Consider the following 26294-nt stretch of genomic DNA (forward strand, 5'->3'; position numbering starts at 1 on the left):
CTTATCAGCTTTATAGAAAGGTTTTCATGTCGATGTCGTTTATACGGACTTCTCCAAGGCCTTTGACAGAGTTTCGCATTTAATACTAGTTAAGAAATCAGCGCACCTGGGCTTGCATCCCTCCTTTGGCTGAAGTCCTATCTCTGGAATCGAAGGTTTTTAGTTTTAGTATTTTTTTTTTTTTTTTTCAATTCAAAGACGTATTCTTTTATCGCGTTGGTAGCATTTGGGTCCTCTGCTATTTGTCTTGTTTATCAATGTCATTCAAAGCTATTTTTCATACACAAATTTTTTTACTTTATTCTGACGACCTTAAAATCTATTCGATAGTTTTTAGAAAACTCAAGTAGTTTCCCAGGGGATCAAGTACCTCATCGATATTTTGAATAAGTAACTAAAGACAAAATTTATTCACTTAATCTGTTAAACAAAAAGTGCTAAGCAAAGCCATTTCATTCTCTCGCTTACGGTTTTTAAAATCCGCCACTGATTGTGCCCCCTAGTACATGGCTACAAGTAGGTACTACGTATGACTCACTAACTCACTTGACCACAAGAATGTCGATGGCATTTACATATTTATTCTATTTTCCATACAAATGTTTGCTAAATATTTGTTTGCTTTTTGTGCTACCAACATTTTTTTGTGCTTACTACTCCAACGCCTCTCTAGCTGTCCGTCTGTTGTGCAACTGGCAATGGCGTTCATGCAATGCGAATGCGATTTTCGAATGACTGTTGCAATTAACGCCCCCAATGGGGCCAATGAAATCGTGGGGTGCCGCTTTTTCATTTTTATGACGCCTCAAACTGACAATTTCCGTTACGGAAAATTGCTTGTTAGTGTTATGTCGAAATAATTTGGCAATCATGTTTTGTGTGTGTTTGTTTTTTTTTTTTTTAATCAAGGCGCCGCTATAGAAATTAATTAGTTGTATTTGCAATTGATGAAGCAATTTGGCGCATAATGAAATGGAAATACCAGGCCTTATTTTGTGGGTTTTTTTTCTAATTTTATCGGTAGATAGTTAGTCGTAAGAAACTGAATTGTACAAAACCTTGATTGAATTTGATTACGATTATACGCAAACATAAATGTTGTAATAAGCAGTATAATGAATATTTCTTTAGTTGAGGGGGGTCTTGAAAGGCATACTTGATCCTAATATAGTTATACATATATGTATATGCACATAACTAAACATACTTTTCAATTTAGTATTAAGCAACAAAATTCTTGTCGTCCTCGTTTGGAAACCATTGTCACAAAAGGGTTAAAGAGCAGGAGTAGCATGCAGCTACAAGTACTCAGAGAGCGCATTGAGAACAAAGCGCATGTCTAGACTCTAGATTTGACAGAGGAATGTATGCAACAAAAAAACAGAGTTGGTGATAATCAATTAATAAAAAATGCCGCCAGATAGCGCTGTAGTCGAGTTATTAGAAAATTCATATTTACGGGCAAAATTTTCAAAATAGGGACCTGCTTGGTTGTACTGTCTTTTTTAAGTCGGTTGATATGAAATAATTTAGAAAAAAGTATGGTAATAAACGCAGTGGCGCACAGTGTAGAAAATTAAATTTTTTTTTGTGTTATAAAATTTAGTTATTTTTATTTTGAAGAACGTTGCTAAGGTCAAATTAAATTTTGAGTCAAACAGAACTTAAGATGATCTTCAAATGTAAAATTTTTCACTTTCGGCCTTTTTTTTACATAAAACTAGGCGGCAAATAACAACAACAACAAAATTAAAACAAACTTAAAAAACAATTTAAAATTTATTTTTCAGTCCTTGCGACCATGGAAATGGATTTAATGACGTAAGAACAACAAAATGTATGTTAAGAACTTTTAAAAAAGTTAATTTCATGCTGTGTTCAGGTCAAAAAAGAACAAATATAGATTTTCAATTTTGGTTTCTAATTTTGAAAGTCAAGGTGATTGTTTTATACAGCTATTTTTATGAATTCTCTAACTCAAAACCTTTAAAATACCGTTACATTTATTTGGGTGTCTCGGTCTCGTTTTCGAGATATGTATTTGATATTGTCTTCTTATTTCTGATTTTGTCACAAAGACCTAAAGAGAAAAAGAGTTTTCCGATCGAAAAATTGTTGGTGTAAATATTCACAACGTTGTCGTAAGTGTAGTATTGTTGTATGTCGTAAACTTTAAACGCCTAAAAAACATATTAAGGGGATTCGCAAATTACCATCAAAATCATATTATGAATTTCCGCAGTGTTAAAAATTGCTGGCTGTTAAGCTTTTTAAGGCTATTTAAGCTTTTAAAGTTTACGATATACAACAATACGACACTTACGACATCGTTGTGAATGTTTCAATTGATTTTCCAGAATTCTAAACCAATTCTACGAAAAGGTGTTTTCCCCATATATAATACATGGAAAACTTCATGGGCTTTGAGACATTTCTGATATTATATATTTATATTTTATTTAAAAACCAAAAAATACGTGTATTCTTTTTTCCATTTTAAAAAATTTTAGGGGGTGAGAGCTTAACATTTTAAACTTTTTTTTACCGCCCTACTGTACATGGTAAAAAGACTTTAGGCCTTGCTGCCTATTAATGATACATATATGTAACTCAATCAGATTTTTTCTATTTAATTAACTATTTCCCTTATGCCAACAATCATTTGGCAACCCTAAATATATTTCACTTGTACATCCCCAATTTAGAACATACTTGTAAACAAAACACTCTCGCTCTCGGCCAACTGCTGTCATTCTTGCCATTCGTAGCGCGTGCTCTCGCAGTATGTGTGGGTGTTGAAGTAGCGCCACACGCATTTCCAACAAACACACACACAAACAACCACATGCTCAAGCAAAAGGAAAACAACAACAACAGCGTACGCATGTGTTTGGAGCGCGCCCCAAAACGTCAGCGCACTTGCCACCAAAAGCGGAAGAGCTTCATGCTAACGCTGCGCTGTCACTGTCAACATTACTCTCAGCATACATATGAATGTGAGTGCTTCCATATGCATGCATATTTATGTACTAGTATGTGCCCTGCAGGCAATGGCCCTAGTTTGTAGCTAACGATTAACTAACTACCAGCCGACTAGTGGTAACTATTTATTAACTATTTCCTTTGGCCGTAGGTAACAACTTTTAAATGGCGATGGCCTCAAAATTGTGAGAACTGGTCAACTAACGGGAAAATGTTCCTTAAATTCGGTCCAGATTTGAAAAAAATAAAAATGGGGGCGGGTAGAGGGGCTTTTTCCGATTCTAAAAGTGAAAACCCCAGACCGCGGAGGCTTATATTTAAAAAATTATTAACTTTTAAAGTTACACAATTTTCCATACAAATTTCCTTGATTACATGGAAATTTTGGAACCCAGCTGTTGGTGCTGCCAGATGATGAGAATAGTAAAAAAAAGTCGCGGGTTTTTTAATGAAAATTTTTACTTTATATGGAAATACTGTTTTACATAAAAAAGAGTAGCAGGCGAAGTATTGATTTTAATAAAAATGTTAATTATTAATCGAATTATCGATTTTTATAAAAAACGTCGTAGGCGCGATTTTTTATAAAAAATGTTCATTATTTATAGAAGTATTTATTTTTATAAAAAACTGATTTACATAAAATCACCCGCTTTTTTATTAAAAATGTTCATTATTTAACGAAGTTTTGATTTTTTAAAGCGCCGCAGACATACTCATTTATTCCCTAATTTTATCGAGATTATTATGAAACAGAAGTTTATTGTTAAATATCCCTTCATTTTAGTGTAGCTATTTAATTTTCGAACATCTGGTAGCACCTTTCTATTCACCATTACAGCCATTTTGATTTGTTTGCTTATTTACTTTGTTGAAGAAAAGTAATGAAATTGTTAAACGCGTTTTATATTGTTAAAAAATGAAATAAAATACATTTAATGTATACAAAATACACATGAACATTGCAAAGACGTATATTTATCAAAATATAAGTGTTAAGTGCTCTTTTTATATGAAAATTTCCTGGTGAAACTGCAAAGAATTTAACAAAAAATGAGTTAAATACTAATAAAGTGAAAAGAGTAATAAATAATGTAAATATATACGATTCTTAACATCCAGGCTAAGTTTCATGACAAAATTCGTGATAGTTTTGTGAAAACACCCAAAAACCGATGTAATGGAAAGCCAACCCTTAAAACTTGGTTATTTATCGAACCTTAAAACTTGGTTATTTAACTAGAAGTTAATTATTTTAATCAATTGATATTTTTTTCTGCAGGGTATGTTTGGGGATTTGTGCATATGAATACATATGTACATATATAGTATCTCATAGAACGCACCGTGGCGCTGCGCCGCTGAGATACTCAATCACTTAACCGTGTAGATATTTACTCATTTGCTCGCTCATTCACTCACTGACACGCCAAGCTGGGGCAGCCAGAGACTCCAGTGGAGCAATCAAGATTCAGTCAGTTTCAAGAAGCGTTGCGTTGTGTTATAAGAATATCAAGAAATGTGCAAGCAAATAAAATTACTCATTAGATAAATGTGAATTGCTGCAATGATAATGGGGGAAAAGTGAATAAAAAATGCAATAATTGAATGATATGTACAATGTAAAAAACGTGAATTAAATTAATGATTTCAATTGAATTAATTGAAGTCCAAATCGGCTATAGAGCAAACAAAAGCTTGAATAATTTGTGATTTCTTTCTTCGTAAGCGTATGTGTGTATACATGAGTATGTATGCATGTGTTTGGGTGCGCGTTTGGAATTGAAGTACTTGAAGAAAATCTTTCCTAGCTGCCTACTTGCTGTTGGGATACACTTTTGGGTGGCAGCAACGACGACGACGACGGCAACAACGACGAAGCTAAAGCGCTTGCAACTTATTGTAACTGTTGTTGTTTTTGTTGCGCTTGGATTCTCTGGAGTAGTATAAGCAAAAAATGTGTATGTGCCAGAAAGTGAAACGAAAACGGGAACACGCCTTTTAAAGCCAGCCAGCGAAGCCATCAGCCACCAACACGAGCCACAAGTCACCAGCTAGTAGCTAAGCCAGGCGTAGCAGGGCTGAACCGATAACTGCCAAGTATATACTACGTTATAACAAAAGCGAGGAAAAGGAATTTCAAGCGCAGCCTTAAATGGTAGGTTGGCCTAGAAAAGTTATTTGCGAAAGTCGTTTAGCTGCGACATTCAAATCACTAATAGAATAAGTAATATTTAGTTAGTTATTTAAGCTAGTACATATATGTGTACGCATAGAATTTATGGATGTATAGTCAGTAAATTAGGGTCGTCCGAAAATTCACATTAAGATCAGCTTTTTTTTTGAAATTTTCTTGCAGTCTCCCCAAGAACGAAAAATATCGAAAATAAGGTAACCCGTATTTTTTCTTTTTAAATCGGGCAATATATAATAAAAAATAAATTTTTTCTTTGGATTGCTGTAGAATCGTTAAAAATAAATATTTTTTGGTGGAATAAGTATATTTTCCTTCATAAATCTTCAAAAAAATAAAATTATGTTGCATATTTAACCTTAAAATTGTACTAACTATTTTTAAATAACGCGCGAGATGTGCTTAAGCGCTTACAAATTCATAAAATAACAACGTTTTTATAAAAAAAAAAAATAAAATTATCGGTTTTGAAAAAGTAGTTGGTAAAACTTTAACTTTTAATATGCATCATACCTTCAGGTTTTGAAAATCACTGCAGAGAAATATTCGTATTCAATCAAAACAAATTAGTTTTGAGCGGTGCTATAGAAATTCTAAAAAAAAATTGTCTTTTCCCCATGCGAAATGTCTCGAAAACTTCGAAGCTCAAAACAACGAGTCTCCTTATTTTCTGGGAGGCAACTGGGAAACAAATTCTGGACCACCCTAATGTACATATGTACATAAAACGTAAGTACATACATTTGTTTTGTTCATATTTCTATTTCTAATTAGTTTGAGGTATGCAAATAGCGGTTTGATTGTTTTTGTAGCACATTGAGTGAGCCAGAGTAGCGAGGTTTTGCAGTTATTTGCATAAAAATTTGCAAGTACTAAACAACAAAAACAAATTCAGGCAATTGAATAATTAAAGTACCAGGCAATATAAGGTTTGACCTTTATATGCCCAGTGCGAAAAATACTCGGTTACAGTTGCTATCTCTTAATGCCTTTAAGATACCAAAAAAAGCATCTATGTATAGAAGTAGAAAGTATAGAAGATTTCATTTATGTAGGCTAGGGTGCTGCACAAAAAAAAGTTGCGCTTTTTTCAACGGAATTATAAAACATGTCATATTTTAAGACTTCCGCTATAATATTTGGGGAAAATATGAAGATTTACATGAGCTGGACCGATTTGAAAATACTTCTAAAAATTGCTATAAAACAGGTCAAAGTGAGTTGCCAGGGAACGAAATGGAAGAGGTCAAATTCAGAATTAAACATTGCATTAGAACCAGAGACTACATAGTAGAATGAAGATTCCGACCAATAAGAGTGCCGCATTTCGGTTTACTTCTGATCGTCATACTTATCAAATAAATCCTACTGGGTGCGTTGATAACGAACGCATCACCAGAAAACAATTGTTAAAAGCTGAGCTGCTTTAGTATAGGCAAAAAATGCTCAAGTCTGTTCTAAAATAAATCGTTTCCTGACCTACCGCTTGACAAGAAGTCGGCCCATTACTCCAAGGGCGTCGCCAGGAAGAGACAGCTGCCCGGATTAGCTACCTCGCGCGTCGGAATTGGCTGTAGGGTAGCTTGGAAAGATGCGTACTACTCTGCATGGCACCTTTTCTCCTATCAACGTGCTACGTTCAAATGAAATTTTAATAAATAGGACTTAAGGCAAAAGGCAAAGAGCAAAGAATCTAGATGAAGAAAATAATAAACATAAATCTAAAAATAAAGATAAATATTAAGAAAGAGATGATGATGGGGCTACCGGTAAAATTAAATATGAAGATAGACGAAGAAAGATTAATATACATATAGGTAACGAATATTTTCGGGATTCTCGGGACTAGTTAGGATTTTCAAGACTATTTCGGTGCTCTCGGGACTATTTAGAACTTTCGTTATATTTATCGATATTGTTATCGACAAAAAAATCGATTTCGTTATCGATATGTGTATTTATTTTTATCGATGTAATAGTCGATATTTTTATTGATATTTTTATCGATATAAAAAACGATGTTTTTGGTACATGTATTTATGAACATATTTATCGATATTGTTATTGATATATTTACGAACATAATTATCAATGCTGTTTTCGATATAATAATCGGGTTTGTTATCGATACTTTTGTCGATTTCGTTATCGATACTTTTGTTGATTTTTTATCGATTTTGATATCGGTATTTTTATCCATTTTGTTACCGTTTTTTCGATATTTTACCGATTATGTTATCAATATTTTTCCCCATTTAGCTATCGGTATTTTACCAATTATGTCATCTATATTTTATCGATTTTGTTATCGATATTTTATCGATTATGTTGTCGATATTTTTATCGATATTATAACGAAAAGGGTAGAGGTAGGGATAAATATAGAAAACAGATAAAAATATAACCTTAAGCCTATAAGATTATATTAACTAGCCTATGTATGCATATGTATTTACATTAGGATGGTACAAAATAAGTAAAATCGTAAATATAATGCTCTCACCCCCTAGGATTTTTATGTATCGAAAAAATATACCCCTATTTTATAATTTTTAATTCAATAAATATTTTGAGGTCGCTCAAAGCGCTCAAAGTTGTCCGTGTATTTTCGAAGAAACGGTATGGAATTCTTGAAAATCAAAATTTTTCGATCTGAAAACTGTGGTTCACTTCAGAAGACTTCCAATAACAGTACCCAATTGTTTTTTATTAACCATTTTTTAATACTATAGGGGTTTTATTTATCCCCGCATTGCAATTTCTCACATTTTGTGGGAGTTTTGGCGGACAAATAAAATATAGATAAAATGAAAAAATAGTTAAATAAACAATACCCAAATTAAAATTATTATCTTGAAGGAAAAGCGGAATTTTCCAATCGCAAAATAAGGATTTTCGAGAATTCTATACCATTTCTACGCGAAGTGATCTTTTTCCCATATAAAATACGTGGAAAACGTTAAGCGCTTTGAGCGTTCTCTAAATATTTTTTGATTTCAAAACAAAAAAATACGGGTATATTTTTTTCGGTATAGAACAATCCTAGGGGGTGAGAGCATGAAAATTCCGACTTTACTTTTCCACATGCATTTTTGGACCACCCTTATGTACATACCTACATATATTGGTTATGAGACAAACTAGATACATATGTAACATAGGTTTCACTTCTCCAAATTTACTTTTTTTTTGGTATATTAACCTTTGCTCCTGGCTACGCCCTCGGCCCATTTCAACAATTTGTCTAAGTTTTATTATTTTCCATTATCTACATTCTGGCAAATATTGTTTCATTGCATTCTGGGCCCAGCCCTTTTATCCTATTATATTTTAAATTATTCCTTCCCCGGAAAAGCCTTTCATGCATCAACTGTCGCCAATGGCATTTTATTATCATTCCGGGAATTTTCCGGAAAATTCTACCCAAATATCGGCAAAAAATGTTGTTTTCTCCAATTTGCAAATTTTATGGATGCTTTTCTTTTCTTTTCTTGATAAACAGAGAGCTGTAGCTATTTGCGTGTGACTCTGTGACTCTGTGATGCTGAGTGTATGTGTGTGTATATGTGAATGCGTTTGTATACCTCCACACTCTAGGTCAATATCCTTTGACCCAGTTCGAACAATGTTTTTCCGCATCCGAATGCGGTTTTCACGCCGTTTCTCAACTTTACTATCTATATTTAAATCTATATGTATGTAAGTAGATTCGCCACAACCGATGTCAAATTTTGTGGTTATACGTTGCGCACATTTTCGAGTAATTTCATGTCACTAAATATTTTATGACATCAAATTATTTGCGCTCAAATTACAAAACCATTAGTTGTTCGTGTCTAATAAATCAAAATTACCGTCCATTGCATGTTTTCGCCTTCGTCGTCACAGGACATTGGCTTGCATACGAGTGTCTGTATATATATATTGTGTGTGTGTGTGTGTGTGTGTGTAGTATGTAAATAAGTATTTAAACAAGCAGCTGCTTGACTGCGCTTCGACGCAATCCTCATCGTCGTCAGTAGCCTGGCCAGTCAGTTTGGCTGCCTGCCCGTCTGCAAGCAAAACAAACAACGCTGCAAAGTATGCTACAGTTATTTGCCTACTCCATTTTTTATGCAACTATCTATTTACCAGTCTGACAAGCTGTTTGACTGACATTTACGCTAACTGAATGGCTAGCAGAATAGATGACTGACTATTCGGCTATTTGTCCATTCCGTCGTGTCTTCTGAATGATTATTCTTATCAAAACATGCACAGCGCCATCTGTACACACGAATACAGTTTGCAACTCTATACTCTCAGTCTCTTTTGACGCTACATGCGCGCAGTTGATAGCATTTTTGTTTTTACTTTATTCATGGCTCTCTCTCTCCCTCATTTGCTTTAACACTCGCGCGCCTTGTTGTATGCCACCTTTGACGTTCAATACCGCCAGAGCCACCACCGCCGCGCTAGCGAAATTGTTCGTGCAAATGTCCACTTGATTCTAGCGTAGCGTAGAAAATCATGTTGTCACTTTTATATGTTGGCTCGTGTCCCATTGTCTGTCGTGTGTTGTCGTAGCACATTTTTGGGAGTTGTCCCATTGATGATGCCTCGCATTTGTTAGCCTAGCTCATGTGTTTTTTGTTGTCTTTTAAATGGTTGTTTCTGCTTTAGTTGCAGTTTCCTTTTTTTTTATCAAAGAACACCTAACCTACCTTCTGCTTGATTTGAGTATGTTTGCGCAGGTTGTACGCACGACAAATATGTGCATATATCCACACTACGTTATGTGTATGTTCCCTATAAGTATGCTTGTATTATGCATATATGTAACTTAAGCGCCTTATTGTACGCTACGTTGGCAGAAATCCTTTTTGATGGAAAAAGCAACTGATCTAAAGGTGTGCTGATGTTATTATTTTTATATGATCTTAATCGTCGTATCGGTTGTAGGCTTACTAAGTTTGTGTGTATAGGTTTAAAGTACTTCATATATACAATAGTCCACTTAAATACATACACACAGATATGTATATACGTACAGATTTTCAGCTACATATATACATATATGAATTTAGCTGAATATTTTTATATTAGGGTACATCACTATCTATAAAAAAATCGGTACTATTTTTCTATCCAGATTATAAAATGTATTTTATTTTAGGACTTCCACCAAAATATTTCGGAAAATAATACGATTTGCGTGAGCTATACCAATTTGGAAATATTTAAAAAAATTCAGTTTTTATAAATGAAATTAGTTTCAGTGATACAAAAGCGTAAGCTTAAAAGTGAAACTTACGTTATTTATCTAGTTTGTCTCATAACCAATAAATGTACATAACTACATACATACATACATATGTACATCTGCTTTTGCTTAAGGTTATATTTTTTGTCTTTTTTCTATCTAGATCTATACCACTACCCCTATTTGTCCTAATTACATTAATGTTATTCTGTTTTTCTTTACCGTCATTTTTTCTTTATACTCTATCAATAAAAAACTCGATAGTAACATCCAAAATCATCGATAACAAAATCGTAAACAATATTGGTAGCAAAATCGATTAGAAAATCGATAAAAATATCGACAACAAAATTGATAAAAATATCGATAACAAAATCGATAAAAATATCGATAACAAAATGGATAAATAATCGAAAACAAAGTCGATAAAATATCGATATCAATATCGATAACAAAATCGATAAAACTATCTATAACAAAATCGATAAAAATAATGATAACAAATATCGATAGCACGTTCAATAAAAATATCGATAACAAAACCAGTAAAAATATCGATAAAAAATATCGATCACAAAATCGTTAAAAATATCGATTACAAAATCGACTATTATATCGATAAGTTCCGAAAATATCTATAGAAAAAACGATAAAAATTTCGACAACAAAACCGTTAAAAATATCGATTATTATTTCGATAAATCCCGAAAATCGGTAAAATCCCAAAGTAGTTCCCAGACGTGTCTATTTATATCCTTTTCTCTATAATTAACTTTATTTTACACTGTAATCCCCATTTCCATAGCAAGAGATGATATCTGCTTACCCACCAGATCATGTGACAGATGATTTCTCCACTGATGCAGATCGTACTAATTTCCTGGACTTTGATGAGTCGATTCAGGTTAGAAGCCTTAACCAAGGCGCCCCTGCATACTAAAGGAGAATCGATCTAAACACAGCTGTGTAAGTCGAGCTCAACTCCCACTTTTTACCTCTTGCACGAATATAGGGCTACGGACGCCTTCTCATAACGCTGGAGTATGTTCTTCTTCCAGCTCAGTTTTCTATCGAGGATGATGCCTATGAATTTTGCTATATTCGTAAAGCTTATAAGACGTCAATTTTGTTTCGGCGGAGTCAGTGGTGGTTTCTTGTATCTTCTCGTAAAGAGGACAAGTTCCTCTTTCTCCGAATTGACGCGAGATCTCACCGACTTTTACTGTGATCAACCTGCACAAGAGCATCTGCCTTTATAAACTACTTCAGAGAATCGTCCACCCTCCAGTCCCCTCAAGGACTCTGTTATGGCCTCTGAATTTATGTTCTTGATGTTTAGAAGGACTCAATAGGTTTCAGAAATACTTTGGCGGAAGTATTTCAATATAATACACTTTATAATTCCGGAAGAAAACTCGCAATTTTTTTTTTTTTGGGAGGCACCCTAGTGGAGGTATGTATATACATATATGTATGTTTGTATAATAAACACATAAGTAGGTTTACCTTTCTCCACACTTCACTTAAATAAACATTTCTGAGTTGTTGAGTTGTTAATAAAGTGAACTTATTTACAATAGCACGCCTACAAAAACAGAGCAACATCAAATGTAAACATTTTTCGGACATACACATACTCCTACACACATGTACTTCAAAATGCCATAAAAAAAAATTCACGCGTGCCACTTTATTATTTTTGGTCGAGTTTTTTGTGTATTTGTTTGTTCCTAAAATCTACATATTTATGTCTTTCGGTATGTTAAATATTTAGTTACTTTGTGGCACGCAAACTTTTATTTTTATTAAACACTCATCGCTTCATCAATGCCACAAAGAGTGTGATATACATACATACATACATATTCACCTATGCTGTGTTATAGTTTTGTTCTGCAATCATATTTATTTTCGTCCGCCTAATGGGTTAATTACATATTCTCTTGGCGCCTTCTGCGTTGCAGACAGCCTTTATTATCCACAAGGGAAGCCTATAGACACACCCTAAAAACAAATATTCTATAATGAATTAATATTTAGGGAGTTGCATGCAATTAATTGATTGCCGACAAGAGTTTTAGGTGATTCTTAAATTATGCTACAGCGAAAACGGGCACTAAATTTTTAGGAATATATGTATGCAACGGTGTATAAGTAGAATTGTATATTTACATATGCATTTAGAAATGAAATGGAATTATATGCACCTAATTCGTTCTTCGAAAAGGGCTTCCTTTCGAGAATACTGCCGTGGTATTGATAACTTGAGTCAAATAGCTAGGCTGGTGAAACTGCACAGAAATGATCAGAGTTCCCTCAAGAGGTCTGATACCTCCTACGCGCAGATAAGGGTTGAGGCTCTACTGACGAAAAGAGAAAGATAATGGTTACACATTTCCCTGACGCGATAGAAGAGGGAGGGTAATACGAAAACCCCAACTTCAATTCTGTGTCTTACGATGCCAAAAGATATGCAATTGAAACCTTTCATAGCTGTGGAATAAACTTTCAGAGCTGCAGTTTTTGTGTCCAGCCGTACGCCCTAACCAGACGGGTGGAGCTTCTGTATTTTTTAGTTCATATCATGGTTCAATCGTAAGTGATGTGCGCCTTCCCCACAGAGGTGGATCAAGCAAGCACGATAGCTCTGGCGGTAGTAAGCAAGAGGCCCCCAATTTGTGAGAAGGCTACTAAAACCGGCTTTCGGTTTGGGCCGAGATGAGAAAGCTTCGCCAGTTGGCCTCTCTTCTTTGCGGATTTGCGCCAGTTATTCATCCCAAGTGCGGTAATGCTGCACTTGTTCCTTCCATTTAACTCGTTTCAAGAGAGATAATGCCCATTTTGACTGATGCGGATCGTAAGGAAAATTGTAAAAATAATTTCCGTATTAGGCGGCCTTGGATATGCAACTTTGAAGGTTTCTTAACAACGTCTGTTTCCAATTACATTCCGAAAATTGCGAATACATACATACGTTTTACGCGCGGTAGGAAGTCTTGGGTTTTATCCGTACCAATAGTTATCAGAACTAATGTTGGTATCTCGTCAATCATTGGTTTAAACTTGCTAATCCAACTAATTGTTTTATCTTTACTTTCAGGTTTGAAGCCTATTTACTAACTTTCGCACTGCAACATCAACAATCAACACACGCACATCAACTTAGTAGTTACTAGTCATTATGGGTAAGGACCAAGAATTTCTGGACGCCGCGCGCAATGGCAACATCAGCTACATCGAAAAGGTGCTCAATCAACGCGCCAAACGCGCCGGTCCATTGGCCAGCTTGCGTCGTGGACCCGGCGTCAATATACAAGACAGCGGCGGCTACTCAGCGCTGCATCACGCCTGCCTGAATGGCCACAGCGATATAGTGCGATTGCTGCTGAACAATGAAGCTTCGCCGAATTTACCGGATTCACGCGGCTCATCGCCACTACATTTAGCTGCTTGGGCAGGTCATCAGGAAATAGTGAAAATGCTGCTGAGCCATCCATACAAGCCGGCGCAGCCAAATTTGCAAGTGAGTACAAACGTATATACAAATGCGTGAGTAGATGTTTTCTGAAGCACTTTCTCTCTTCTCTACAGACCATCGAGAATGAGACGCCATTACACTGCGCCGCGCAGCACGGTCACACGGGCGCACTGGCGGTGTTGTTGGCACACAATGCCGATCCAAATATGCGCAATTCACGCGGCGAAACGCCTCTCGACTTGGCAGCGCAATATGGTCGACTGCAGGCGGTACAGATGCTGATACGTGCGCACCCCGAACTCATCGCGCACTACAGCGTAGCAGCGATTGAGGGTGTGTCCAACAGTGGCGGTGGTGGTGGTGGTGGTGGTGTTGTGGGACAGCAACGTCCAAAGTCACGCCATTCATCGCCACTGCCACACTCTGGCTCAGTTTCGACGCCTTCGCCTTCATCGCCATCGATCACCTCCTCGCCAGCGACGCCAACGCGAAACATTTTCCCGCACACCTGCCTCCATGTGGCCAGTCGAAATGGGCATAAGAACGTTGTTGAGGTGCTATTGGCTGCTGGTGTTAGCGTTAATCTGCTTACGCCATCCGGCACGGCGCTGCACGAAGCGGCATTGTGCGGCAAGGAGTCGGTGGTGCGTACGCTGCTTAGAGCAGGCATAGATTTGAATGCAACCGATGCGGAGGGACGCACCGCTTTGGATATACTAAAAGAATTTCCACCGCATGTGACCAAGCATATTATTGCAGTCATAAATAGTGAGTGCAATTGGCTAAAATCGCAGACACATCTCTCTGAAATCCTTTCTCACAACCACTTTCAGACTTCCGCAATCAAATGGATGTGGACGATAATGATGAGGTGGTGGTATTCCGTCATCAGCACCCACCGCCGCCACCACAGCGTCAAAGCAGCAGTCTCAGTCACTATCAGAAACAGCAACACAACAATCACTATCACTTCAATTCGAACAATCATTTACTTAATCACGCACATTCACTGCAACAGTCTTCCACCTACACCGGCAATAGTGGTGGTGGCGGCGGAAATGGTGGCAGTGCTGGTGGTGGTAATAGTAGTAGTAGTGGTGGTAATAACAGTAAACATCGCTATGGCACAAATTTCAATGGTGGCAAATCACTGGATAGCGGTCTTCAGCCTGACCATTATGGCATCGGCGGACGCGGCGGTGGCTACTACGAAGTGAACTCGCCAGTCCACAGCACCTCCAATAACTCACAGAAGTATGTTAATAGATTTATTTTAAGATATTCGCTTACACTATGTAACTTTAATTTTGTAATTGTTTGTGTGCATGTTTGATGGATCGTGTTATATTTAATGCATTATTTTTCTATAATACTTTATACAATTATTTTGCTGTGATATTATATTAAATAATAATTCAATATATCTTTTTTTGCTTCATTCATTGTTTTGCACCGAATTGCATGTTCATTGCATAGCACACATATTTTTACACCCACACACGTTAATGTACATTTTTAACAAAAAAAAAATAAAAAATTAATTAATTCTATTTGTTATGAATAAAAACATGCATACCTTTATGAACATAATAGCTTTTCATGTTTCATAATTTTGGTCCGATGGTTCTACCAGAAGAGGAAGAAGAAGAGATGTACCTCGTAAAATGTAAACTTAAATGATCAAATGATTAAATGTCCGTCTGTTTGTACGCAATCTAGTCCCTCAGTGTTTGAGATATCCGACTGAAATTTGGTAAGCGCGTGTATTTTTATAATGCATCAATAATTTGTATACCATCATACAAAGACCACTGAGCAAATCACCAAGATCAGTGCTGATTGTTCAGATACAAGTTTTTGCGATATAACAGTGCACATGCTGATCATGCACAGCAGTGAAAATCATCTAGATCGGGCTTTATAAGGCATATCCTCCATACCACTAATTATTCAGATATGATTTTTTATAAATAAATATAACTCCTCTATCTATGTATTAGAGGACTGCATGAATTCATTCAAACTTCTAGCCAAACAGAGTACAGTATTACAAAAACAACAATATTAAAAAAAAACAACAAACTTTCGTACAAAATTCGAGCTTTTTTAAAAGTTCTATAAAATTCAATGCACTACAAAATTACATACTCAGAATCTAGTTAAAAAACTCGAAATTTAAAAAAAAAAATTATTTTATTTTTTTGTTATTTGCATAAGTTCTTAAAGCAGTGTCACTCGATTGGTACATTTGTCCAAATTTTTACATTTTTATATTGGGCTATTGGTACAAAATCAAAAAAAATTGGGACAATAGTTCAATACAGCAATCTTCTATTGAAAAATTTCAACAAATTATTTTTTGTGATCGTGATAAAGAAGGCTGTGTTTTCTTAACTTGTATTTATACGGATGTTGTTAAAGAATGAACTATAAAAGCTAACCAAAATTAAATTACAACAAAAATAATATTTTAAAACTTGTCAAAATTTGGTGCGGCTATAATTTTTTCGACTACTGTACATAAATTGACTATGGTTACTCGGCCGTGCTTTCATAGTAGCACAATGCCACAATAAGCAACACCTTCAACAAGAAAAAAAATTGTCATAAACAACGGTAAGTCCCGGTTACTTCAAACTCAAAATATTTCTACGAAATCGAATTAAAAAGCTCGAAAATTTGATGAAACTTTGTTATTGTTTTTAGAAGACGCTTTATTTTTATAAAAAAAAATTTAAATAAATAGTTAAAACTTGTCAATATGTGATTGTATTGATTAGGCATCGTACACCAAAGCCCAGCCATTTCCTCCCTCCCGCTAGTCTGAAGGCTTTCTTCGAGAGGTGTATATTTTCATAAAATTCCCCAACGCTTATTCACGCTTTAAAGCGTCAAAACCCCGCCGTTCGGATCCGGCATACAACTATAAGTCCCTCCATTTTTAGGAGCGAGGAAACCCGGCTTAAGTCTGCCAAGGTTGTATGCGCCAATCAAGAAGTATGGAAGACATAAATCTTGATTTCTCAAATAAACATTGTTCCCTCTTCGAAAAACGGTTAATTCTACACGTCTTCTTAATTCTTAGTACATAGTTCCATCTGGAAGATTCTAGCAAAGTAAAGTAGTTGGAATGATTTTGGACCCAGTGGTACAGATGGTAGTGCAATTCAATTGTTCTGTCTCTTCCCTATTTCTTTCTACGAGGAAATTACACCTGGAGAAACTTTTTTTTTCAGTTTACTTCTCTTGAAGACTATCAATATCTTTGGTTCGACGAAGTATTTTATTAATTTTCATTTATTAGCATCATACCAAAAAAATCCATACATATCACCGGCACGAAAATTTCTTGCATGTGAATCTGCTTCAATAAGTCCATAAAACTAAATTGTAAATGGACGAAAAATTTCACAAAAATACTTAATATTTTATAAAATTTAAATATATCACATTTACTTATTTTTTACAAATCTTTTAACACCTTTCACTACTTTACCACACACTTCACTTCGTGCACTTGACGTTTGTGTGTAGTGAAATGGGTGTGAGTCCATCATCGTCGATGAGTAGTTTTGAGCCAGTTTCGGTGTCACCACGTTCACGATCTTCAACGGGTAAGTGCGACATTTTGCTAATTCCTCTTTCTTTTTTTTATAATTCTGCTGTTCTATTAGGCGGCATAGTGGCTTTAACCGCCAACAATCCCATGCATATGAGTACTTTTGCACCCGGCGCGCCACCCAAAAAACCACCGCGACGCAATCTATCCGTTTCACCTACCCACTCAGGGCAGCAATTTAGTTACACCTCACCAAATCATCAGCAACACCAACAACAGCAATCTGCGCGCATGCGTCAGCAACATCATAGCCCATCGACAGAGATTCCTCATAGCGGCAGACATCAAAGTCATGGCAGTGTGGGTGGCATGAGTTTCGATGAGACGACACAGTTGCGTGATCGACAGAGAGGTGATCGCTTATATGCGAGTAGCAGAGAGAGTGCACGCTCGGCGACGGGAGCACTGCTGACATCGAGTTCAAGTAAGTGATTTTTATTATTGTTCTAAAATTGTTAATGGCTTTATATTTGCTGGATCGACTTCATCATTTAGATGATATGTTGGAGCGCATGAATTATAGCAGCGAAGAGCCTGCTGATTCCGCAGATGGCGTTGCTACCTCAAACTCAATGAAGCGGCCATTGAACAAGTCACGTGACGTAAGCACCGATATTATAAATTGCGAGAATCCGACATTGAAGTCGTATAATCCAAATCGGAAGCTGAAGAGGAATCGCAATAGTTGGTAAGTAGCGAGTAACTCGATAATGAAGGATGGATAGGACTCACTTATGTACGTTTCCACTTCTGTTACTCTTTCAGTTCTCTTAGCATCAGCGACACCAAGGAGAACAAGAATGGTGTCAAACCGCAGACGCCGCTAAGCCCGACCAACTATCAGCAACCGCCAACACCCGATCATCCACCACCCTCTTCCAGTCATGCCGAACGCACCATACATGAGCGCATACGCCCGCTCAGCATGGAGTATAAGCGACGCTCGGCGCTTATGCAACTGCAACAACAACAACAACAACAGCAAAAACATAGTAAAAGCATGATCGATTCAAGCACCTCGCCCGCCAAAAATTGGCAAACTGCGCTAATACCCACACCCACTTTCGATTACCCCGTTGGCAGCCTATCGCCTAAACAAAGCGCCAATGCCTCACCGACAACAACAATGTCTAATGCGCGACGCAGTGGCGCTGGCATACGGGGTTCCTCGGGTTCGCTTAGCTCCAGCGTTTCACTTTCAGATCAAAGCATATCCACCGATTGTGTTGAGGAATTTGTCGGCGATGCACCCTTTGCGGGCCTTTTCAAGGGTTCGAGTGTTAATTTACGACATGAAAAGCGTACTATGGGCAATCATAAGCTCGGTATACCACCACCGTCTGCGCGTCGTGTATCCGCCTCGGCTACGGAAGATGAACAACAACAAAAGCAACAACGAACCCGACCACCTATACCGACCAAACCCATTTTACCTGATTGTACCAAAATGCTCAAACCTTTGCCGATAGGCGCTAAAGATAACAAAGTATCAGCCGCTCAAGCGGGTTGTGATGAGACAGAAAAGGTGGCGGATAATACTAGTCGCTTAAGTCAAAGCGTAAGTATCTGCTTGGAGGGAGAGAATGTAAACGGAAATGACAATGATGGCGATAATGCTAAAAACGGCGCTAACAACAACGGTAATGACAATGACGATATCGATGCCGCTCTATCGACAATTACTGCAGCCACCACCCAAAGCAGTGGTATACTGAGTCCTTTTAATGCTGAAGAGGCGCGTAAGAAGATCTCAGAGATTATCGAATCCTTCGGTAGCGGCATATTAAATTCCACTTTGACACCAACAAATGACATCGAGCTGGAGTTCGATGAAACTATTGAGCCCATGGAACGACGAGAGTTAGCAGTGCGGCTAAGGAATGCCGGATTGCTGCATTTGGAACGCATGCTCTTCGAAAATGGCTATGACAACTTCAAGTTTTTGGTAAGTTTGTGTTGAGTGAACAAGAAAAGGAAGGTTCATCGGTTCTCAGAAATACCACGACAAACGGTAACTGCTAAGCTAAAGAAAAATTCCTTGTGCAGGGAAAGAAATAAAAAAAAAGGCAGATGTCAGTTCCGATGCTAAAACCGTAGCCTCGAAAAATCAGGCCAGCTGAAGAAAAAGTGTTGTGTTGTCACCAACTTATTTTCCTCTATGTAGCTAGGAGGGCGGGGATTCGGTACAATAATAAGTCTCACCACATGAAAACCCATCGGGCAGGATGAAGAACTGCGATTTTTCAGTGCTCAAGAAGATCCCTTGACTGCGTGAGGTCGGTCATCGTCCAGAAAAAACGTGCCTTTGCATATGTCCTTATTTCCTACTAGCATTCGCTAAGCAGGGACAAGGCCCAACTGTCTAATGGCAGTCCATAAGTTACCAAAGATACCACCACCCCCTCTTCCTTTCTTTTATCGGTAAATACGACTAGTGGGTACGTTCCATGGCCATCCGCGGCGCAGTTTCCTGCGAGACCTATATACGTTCAACTAGAAAGTAATTAGTGCAACCGAAAGCGAAGTCAGGCATTACCTGACACCGATGACACCGTGAGCGAGCGAAGGTCCCTGATTGTCGCTTGACTGTCAGAGTAGATCTTTATATCCTTTTCGGACTTCACGCATTTGAGCAGCTAATTTCGGCTATCCTTGTCTGGAAAATACTGCAATGATATGCAATCGCTTCGCCAAATCTTGCAGTATGAAAGGCATGTAACAAGAAGTTCCGTGTTATTAGGCGAACTTGCTATGTCTTGCGATATCGAATGTTGGAATCCGGAAGCCTAAATTTGAAATTAATAGAGAGCTTCTTGCAAAATAAGTCTACACCAACCGTTCCACCAAGCTTCGACCCATCCATGTAAAAGTTGATTTGTGCCTCTTTCAAGTGCCACTCTAGAAACGCAGGCATCCATGTTGATAGAGATATAGTCGAAATTTCCAAGAATACTTTCCAAGAGAACTCCGCGCTTCTAAGTTTGACCACAGCCCTTACCCAGCGATTTATTGATTCTAATTAAAGCGACTTCTTCTACAGTTTTCGGACTAGTGTAGTCCTCTATAGTGGCTTCCAAGAAGCCAAGAAGCCTTAACTATTGCTCCCCTACAACAGTAAATACCCACTGACGTCCTCTTTGCTCTTTATTAGGCTTCCACAACAGTTTCTCATCTAGAACCAATCCCGGATACTTACTTAACTCTATCAGAAATCGCCAATGAAATGCTTAGTCACCGGGTTCAAGTACCCTTGAATCAAATCATAAAGGGTATTCAGAAATATACATCTAGCTAAAAGTGCAACGTCATCCACGAAGACAATCACTTGGCAGTCGCGATTTCTCTTAGAGGTCAGTTGCCACCGCAATCCAAATCATCTCTGTTACAGGGCATGCGATGAATAAGCTTAAATAGGTCGGTTTCGACTTAGGGAAGTAATCTGATCATTGATCCCATAAAGAAATGATTAAAAGTACAGTGAAGTCTTTGGTGGTCTTGACCTTCCTACTATTCAAGGTTGCATGCTCGGCTCCTGACAGGCGATCTCGATAAATTCGGTCAATCAGTTTCTCCAGGGTTTTAGGCACATTGATATGAAATCCCAGGGAGATATGTGAGATCTTTTGCCGGTCTTTGATATAAACGTCACCCTGATCCCTCTTCAAGCCCTGAAGTTGATGGTCATATAGCCCTAACCCTGACAGAATACTCACCCTCACATCCGGTTTCGTACTTAATATTTTTAAGGTGACCGAAGCTTACGAAAATTCATTTGAAACTACAAACTTGTCTAGAAAAGAAAATCCGTTCAATTTTGGTAGACGAAGTCTAAGGAAAGAAATACTCATAGAATGTTACCGCTTCAAAATAAAAATCTTTCGTTTTCAGAATGGCGTTTTTGAGCCAAGCGACACCCAACTCATGGATCTGCCAACACCAGATGCAAATAAATTGATTTCATTTGTACGAACACTGCCCAAAGTAGAGTTTCAACCACAAATTATTGCAACAAATAACACAAGAGATACTAAGGCCATTAAGAATGGCGATGCAGGAGCAGAGAAAAAAGGTGTGGCAACGTTAAGTGAATGGCTGCAAAGTATAAGCCTGCCTGAATACATCGAATCTTTCAGGTACTACGTCCTCACATACATCTAAGATTTCAAAAACATTACATTTCCTCCACTATTTAGCAAACATTTATACAACACCATCGATAGTGTATGCGGCGTTTGGGATGTTGAGTTGCAGACTGTTTTGGAGATCAATAAGTTGGGGCATCGGCGACGCATACTACAATCGGTAGCCTATATAAGGCAAATACGTGAGCCAAATAAAAGTGGTGAGACTGATAACCACGAAATAACGAAATTAGAACCACCGGCGAATGGCGAATGTGGCAACAAAGAGCCACAACAACCGAAACCGGCACAGCATGCGCAGCCACAGCAAAGAACATCAATTACGGGTTATAGAAAAAATCGGTAAGAGTGGGTTTTGATAAGTATTGCAAAAACCTTGCACGGATTGCATGTATGATCCGGTTTCCCAATGGGAAAGCTTGCAATCCGTACACCGTCCAAGGGTTTGACAAGACTTAGTGAATCACCCCATTAAGTTTTTTAAAAGGTCTAACTTTTCGAATCTCTTTATCTCTCCTATCAATCTCCCATTAGGCCCGCTCCGCAACCGCCAACTGAAAAACCACAGCAACAACAGTTACAAATACGTGCACCATCCGAACTACTGCTGGGACTACCAGCAAATTTACGCACAAAATGGCGACATTCGGCGAATGTTTTACTCAACGAGCAAATCAAATACGAAGTTTATGTGAGTATATCTCGAACTGTTATATTTATTTAGGAACCTATGTATTTATTTTTCTTCCTTAATTTCTTAGAATTTTCTTTTAATTTCTTAGAGTTGAAAGATGTTCTAAGCCAATTTTTTATAAAAACTCATAATTTGACATGGAAAGCAATCAAAAATGTATTGTTTCCAAGAGGATTAACGTGCTTATTTTATTTCTTCCCGTTTAAATATATTCAATGAAAGATAAATTTGTTAAGTCCAAAAGAGGCACAGAAAAATCGATAGTCTCAAAATGAACACGAAATTTTTTTTAATTAGCATCGAGTCCTCCTGATTCGTATGGAGTTTACTTAGCTTTAAGCACGCAAAAAGTTCACAGTTTCCCAAAATACTTAAAGAAAATGGCTATTAAAAATTTTCGTCTCTTGTAAAATTATTAAAATGGACTTAGCATCTTTTCAATCTAAGCTAGTGATATATTATTTTAAAAAGGAAAAAATCTTTTTCTTTTAATTTTTTAACTTTTTTATTTTGCTTATAATTTTTAGATTTTATTTTTGGAAAAAGGAAAATATTTAATTTTTTTGTTTAATTTTTGGTAACTTCTTTTATTCTTTTCTTTTTTTAATATAGGTTTTGTCTTTTGTCAATTTACTATTCTTTTAATTTTTACATTATATTATTTTAAAAAGAAATATACCTTTTTATAATTTTAGTTAATTGTTGGGATGTTCCTCAATTTTTTTCCAAAAAGAAAATTTTTTTATATCATCTATTTTTTTTATCTTATTTTAATAATATTTCTTTTAATTTTTATTACTTTGAAAAGAAAATATTAATTTTTTAGATTTTGTTTATTTTTTTAAATTTCCTTGTCTGTTAATTTTTAGATCTTGTTTTGAATATAAGTATTTTTTATATCATTTAATTTTTATAACTCATTTCTATTTGTTTATTTTTTTTTTCTAATAATTTTTTTTTTAATGTCCTTTTAGTTTTTATTGTTAAAAAAAAGTTGCTAGAATTGACCTGTTAGAAAGGGAACTCGTCTGAGTTTGATTTTTAATTTCTTACAGTACCTGGGCTCAACGGTTGTGAAGGAGTTACGTGGCACCGAATCGACACGTAAATCGATACAAAAACTCAAACGTGATGACACTGCCGAACAGCAGAAAAAAAACAATCGCTCTGGCAATTTGTATAAGAAAAAACCAGCGCAAGTTTGCTTAGCTATATCGCATTTAGGCGTGGAGTTTATTGATGTCAATAGTAAGGTGAGTAAGTACTTATAAGAATTATAAATGTTCACATAGGAATGTAGAAATATGAACCTCTTAAGTAAATACGTACTCGGATATATCTTTACATAGGTATGTATGTTTGTAAGTGGAGCTGAAATCATTGTCGATAAAAATTCTAGTCAACACATCTTTCGCTCCCAACTTTTCGCCTCGGAGTGCTTCCGGTTCACTATTTCCAAACTATTTCCAAAGCCCAGTGGTCTTTACGGCCTTCACTGAAGACCATCGGCCTGTATGCATTAAGGTTTGCGCTTTTTAAAAATCTGTACTTCTGAGGTGCTTAAGGCCTGCTTTGGGAAGACGCTAGTTTGAGGTTCTTTGGGCTTCCCTGCTCTGCTTACATTTCCGAATTTCGGCAAATATGCCCTTGGTTTACTCTGCCAGCTGCTTTTAGTGCTCCTTTTTGTTAGAGAGAGTAGTGTGAGAAGAAAACTCATCCCAGCCAGAAGCATGGAGAAATTAGAATGCCAGCTCCCACGTCTATGGCCCAAGAGCTAGGATATCTGTGTCAATGGTAAATTACCTAAGCATATTTCAGGCAGAAGGTTCCGTCTAATTCCCTTGAAATTCCCTTGACAACTGCGATTGATCCTGAGCCGTAATTTTGCAATGGGTTCAAATACGATCAATGAAGCTCAAAAATCAAAAGAGAAAAGCGAGGAAACAGCACTAGCGGTACTAAATAGAACTACGCCAAGCAAAATTCTTACTGGGGATAGTCAGTCTCCTTAAGGAGAAATTAAGAATTTTCACAAGCATCTTACAAGACACTCTTGACTGAAGGGGCACTCGCACAAATAAGGCATTCAGACAAACGATCGCTGCTGCTTATGTGATTCCAGTCGAATGTGATGCCATTTAGATGAGACAAGAGAAAACCAAGGGCTAATGAGGTATCAGTATGAATAGTAAGTTCAAAAGTTCATCTCTGCGAGGTCCAGGTTTAAATAGGCGAGGAAATTTTGCTCCGAATTTTCTTATCAAACCATATATATAGGGTGGAAACTCGAGGTATTGTACTGTACTGTTATTTTGCATACTATTCTCGTATATTTTAGCACACAATTTGTGAACATGAAATCCAGAATATCAACTGCGCCTGTCAGGACTCTGATGATTTAAGACATTTTGCTTACATCACCAAGGAGCTGGATATACACTACTGCCATGTTTTCAGTGTGGAGAGTACGGTAAGTACAAAGCTCAAATCAAGAGCTTACCTCGTTCTTTGGAATTTTTTTTTTTTTTAATACTAATTTAACCCTAGAAATGTAAAACTTGTAAATTTTAGTTAATTTTTGTGTTAGCTCTCGGTATGGGTAAAATTTGCATTAACAAAGCAAACAAATTTTATCTGTCTTCTTGTGTATACAAATGAACATTTCTCTTCTAGTTCACTGCTATTTAAAGTCCATTTTGGGACCAGTTCAGGATTATTTCGGGATCATTTTAGAACCGTTGCGGTGCATGTTCACGACCATTTCGAAGCTAGTTCACGACAATTTTAGAACCATTTCGAGACGAATTTTGGATCATTGCGGGCCTAGTTCAGGGCCATTTCGGGACTATTTCAGCTACATTTCGGAACTAGTTTGGGACCTGTTCAGAACCATTTCGCGACTAGTTTAGGGCTAATTTTGGGCTAGTTCAGGATAATTTCGGTACTGGTACTCATACCTTTTTTTATATAGGAAAATGCGAAAAGCTGTTTTGGAATAACTCCACTAAAAATGTAATACTTTTCTAAACTTTTTTCAAATTGCTGTTACTCTATGATTTTTATTTTTTCGATTGAAAATAGCCTTTTTTTATTATTCTTACTTTTTCGATAAATTTTTGGTCAATACTTTTGGTTTTTAGTTTTTCAATCATTTGAGAACCGTTTATTTTAGATTTAATTTTTTAGATTATAAAAGATTTGAACAATCATAAACACGCAGTCTCAATTAAAACGGTTTAAACGGTTAATCGCAAAAAAACATCGCAAAATAACGATTAAATTTGACTGAAAAAATAAAAATCCAAATTTTTCGTTTAGTCTTGATAGAAAAAATAAAAAATTATTTTCGGTCGCCGATTTTTTTTTCCTATCAAATTTCAATAAACAATCCCAAAAACAATTTCATGAATTTCTTCCCATACAGGACTTGGCTACCGATATCATACTGACGCTTGGCCAAGCCTTTGAGGTTGCCTACCAGCTGGCTTTACGTGATGGCATTACACAAACCTCGGCAGCAGCCTTGAGCGGCAACTCGCTACTAAGTGGACCCAGCAGCGGTGAAGCAGTGACAGCTGAATAAATGAAAAGGCCAAAACAGGCATAAAATAAAAAAATAATAACAACAAAAACAAAAGATGTTAAATTATTTAGCTCAAACGAAAGTTGTGTGTAAAAAAAAAATTATATAAACAAAAAAGCAACAGCACAAATTAAATCTTCATAATCGCTATTTAGCAAAATTCTGAAATATAGAATTAAGTAAAACAATGTTATAGTGCAGAAATTACATAGTATTTATTACAATGAAAAAGTGTTGTTCAAAACCAAAAATAAAAAAGGAGCATGCAAAGAATTCTTAATTCACATTTTAAAGCTTTAAATACTTAAGTGAAAGGCATTTTAATAAATTTTAATTTTATTTATTAAAGCTTTTAGCAAA

The 26294-nt window shown here is 36.5% G+C and overlaps 1 protein-coding gene across 4 annotated transcripts; it reads left to right on the forward strand.

The window, feature by feature from the left end:
* The first annotated feature begins 4472 nt into the window (after positions 1 to 4472).
* Positions 4473 to 26294, forward strand: LOC108373279 (ankyrin repeat and SAM domain-containing protein 1A). 4 transcript variants are annotated; one of them, XM_017629152.1, is made up of 15 exons: positions 4473 to 4716; positions 4794 to 5144; positions 13519 to 13941; positions 14010 to 14664; positions 14730 to 15150; positions 17431 to 17510; positions 17571 to 17939; positions 18011 to 18203; positions 18281 to 19460; positions 21404 to 21648; positions 21709 to 21999; positions 22192 to 22348; positions 23407 to 23604; positions 24690 to 24821; positions 25776 to 26294. In XM_017629152.1, the coding sequence occupies exons 3-15, from the start codon at positions 13600 to 13602 to the stop codon at positions 25932 to 25934; spliced, it is 4422 nt and encodes a 1473-aa protein (XP_017484641.1). In that variant the 5' UTR covers positions 4473 to 4716; positions 4794 to 5144; positions 13519 to 13599; the 3' UTR covers positions 25935 to 26294. The 4 variants fall into 4 exon arrangements, with proteins under 4 accessions (XP_017484641.1, XP_017484650.1, XP_017484634.1 ...); XM_017629161.1 differs by having other exon boundaries at positions 4473 to 4597; positions 4712 to 5144; XM_017629145.1 differs by having other exon boundaries at positions 4473 to 5140.

Source organism: Rhagoletis zephyria, unplaced genomic scaffold (genome assembly GCF_001687245.7).
Source record: "Rhagoletis zephyria isolate East Lansing unplaced genomic scaffold, Rhagoletis_zephyria_1.1 Rzeph_scaffold_00079, whole genome shotgun sequence".
NCBI classification, from domain to species: domain Eukaryota; kingdom Metazoa; phylum Arthropoda; class Insecta; order Diptera; family Tephritidae; genus Rhagoletis; species Rhagoletis zephyria.

Bases quoted from the DNA above. Each gene is read 5' to 3' on its own strand.
- LOC108373279 (XM_017629145.1), top strand. From the start codon at position 13,600: ATGGGTAAGGACCAAGAATTTCTGGACGCCGCGCGCAATGGCAACATC. The intron at 17,511-17,570 runs GTAAGTGCGACA...CTGTTCTATTAG, and splicing joins ACGTTCACGATCTTCAACGG to GCGGCATAGTGGCTTTAACC. The intron at 17,940-18,010 runs GTAAGTGATTTT...TTCATCATTTAG, and splicing joins ACTGCTGACATCGAGTTCAA to ATGATATGTTGGAGCGCATG.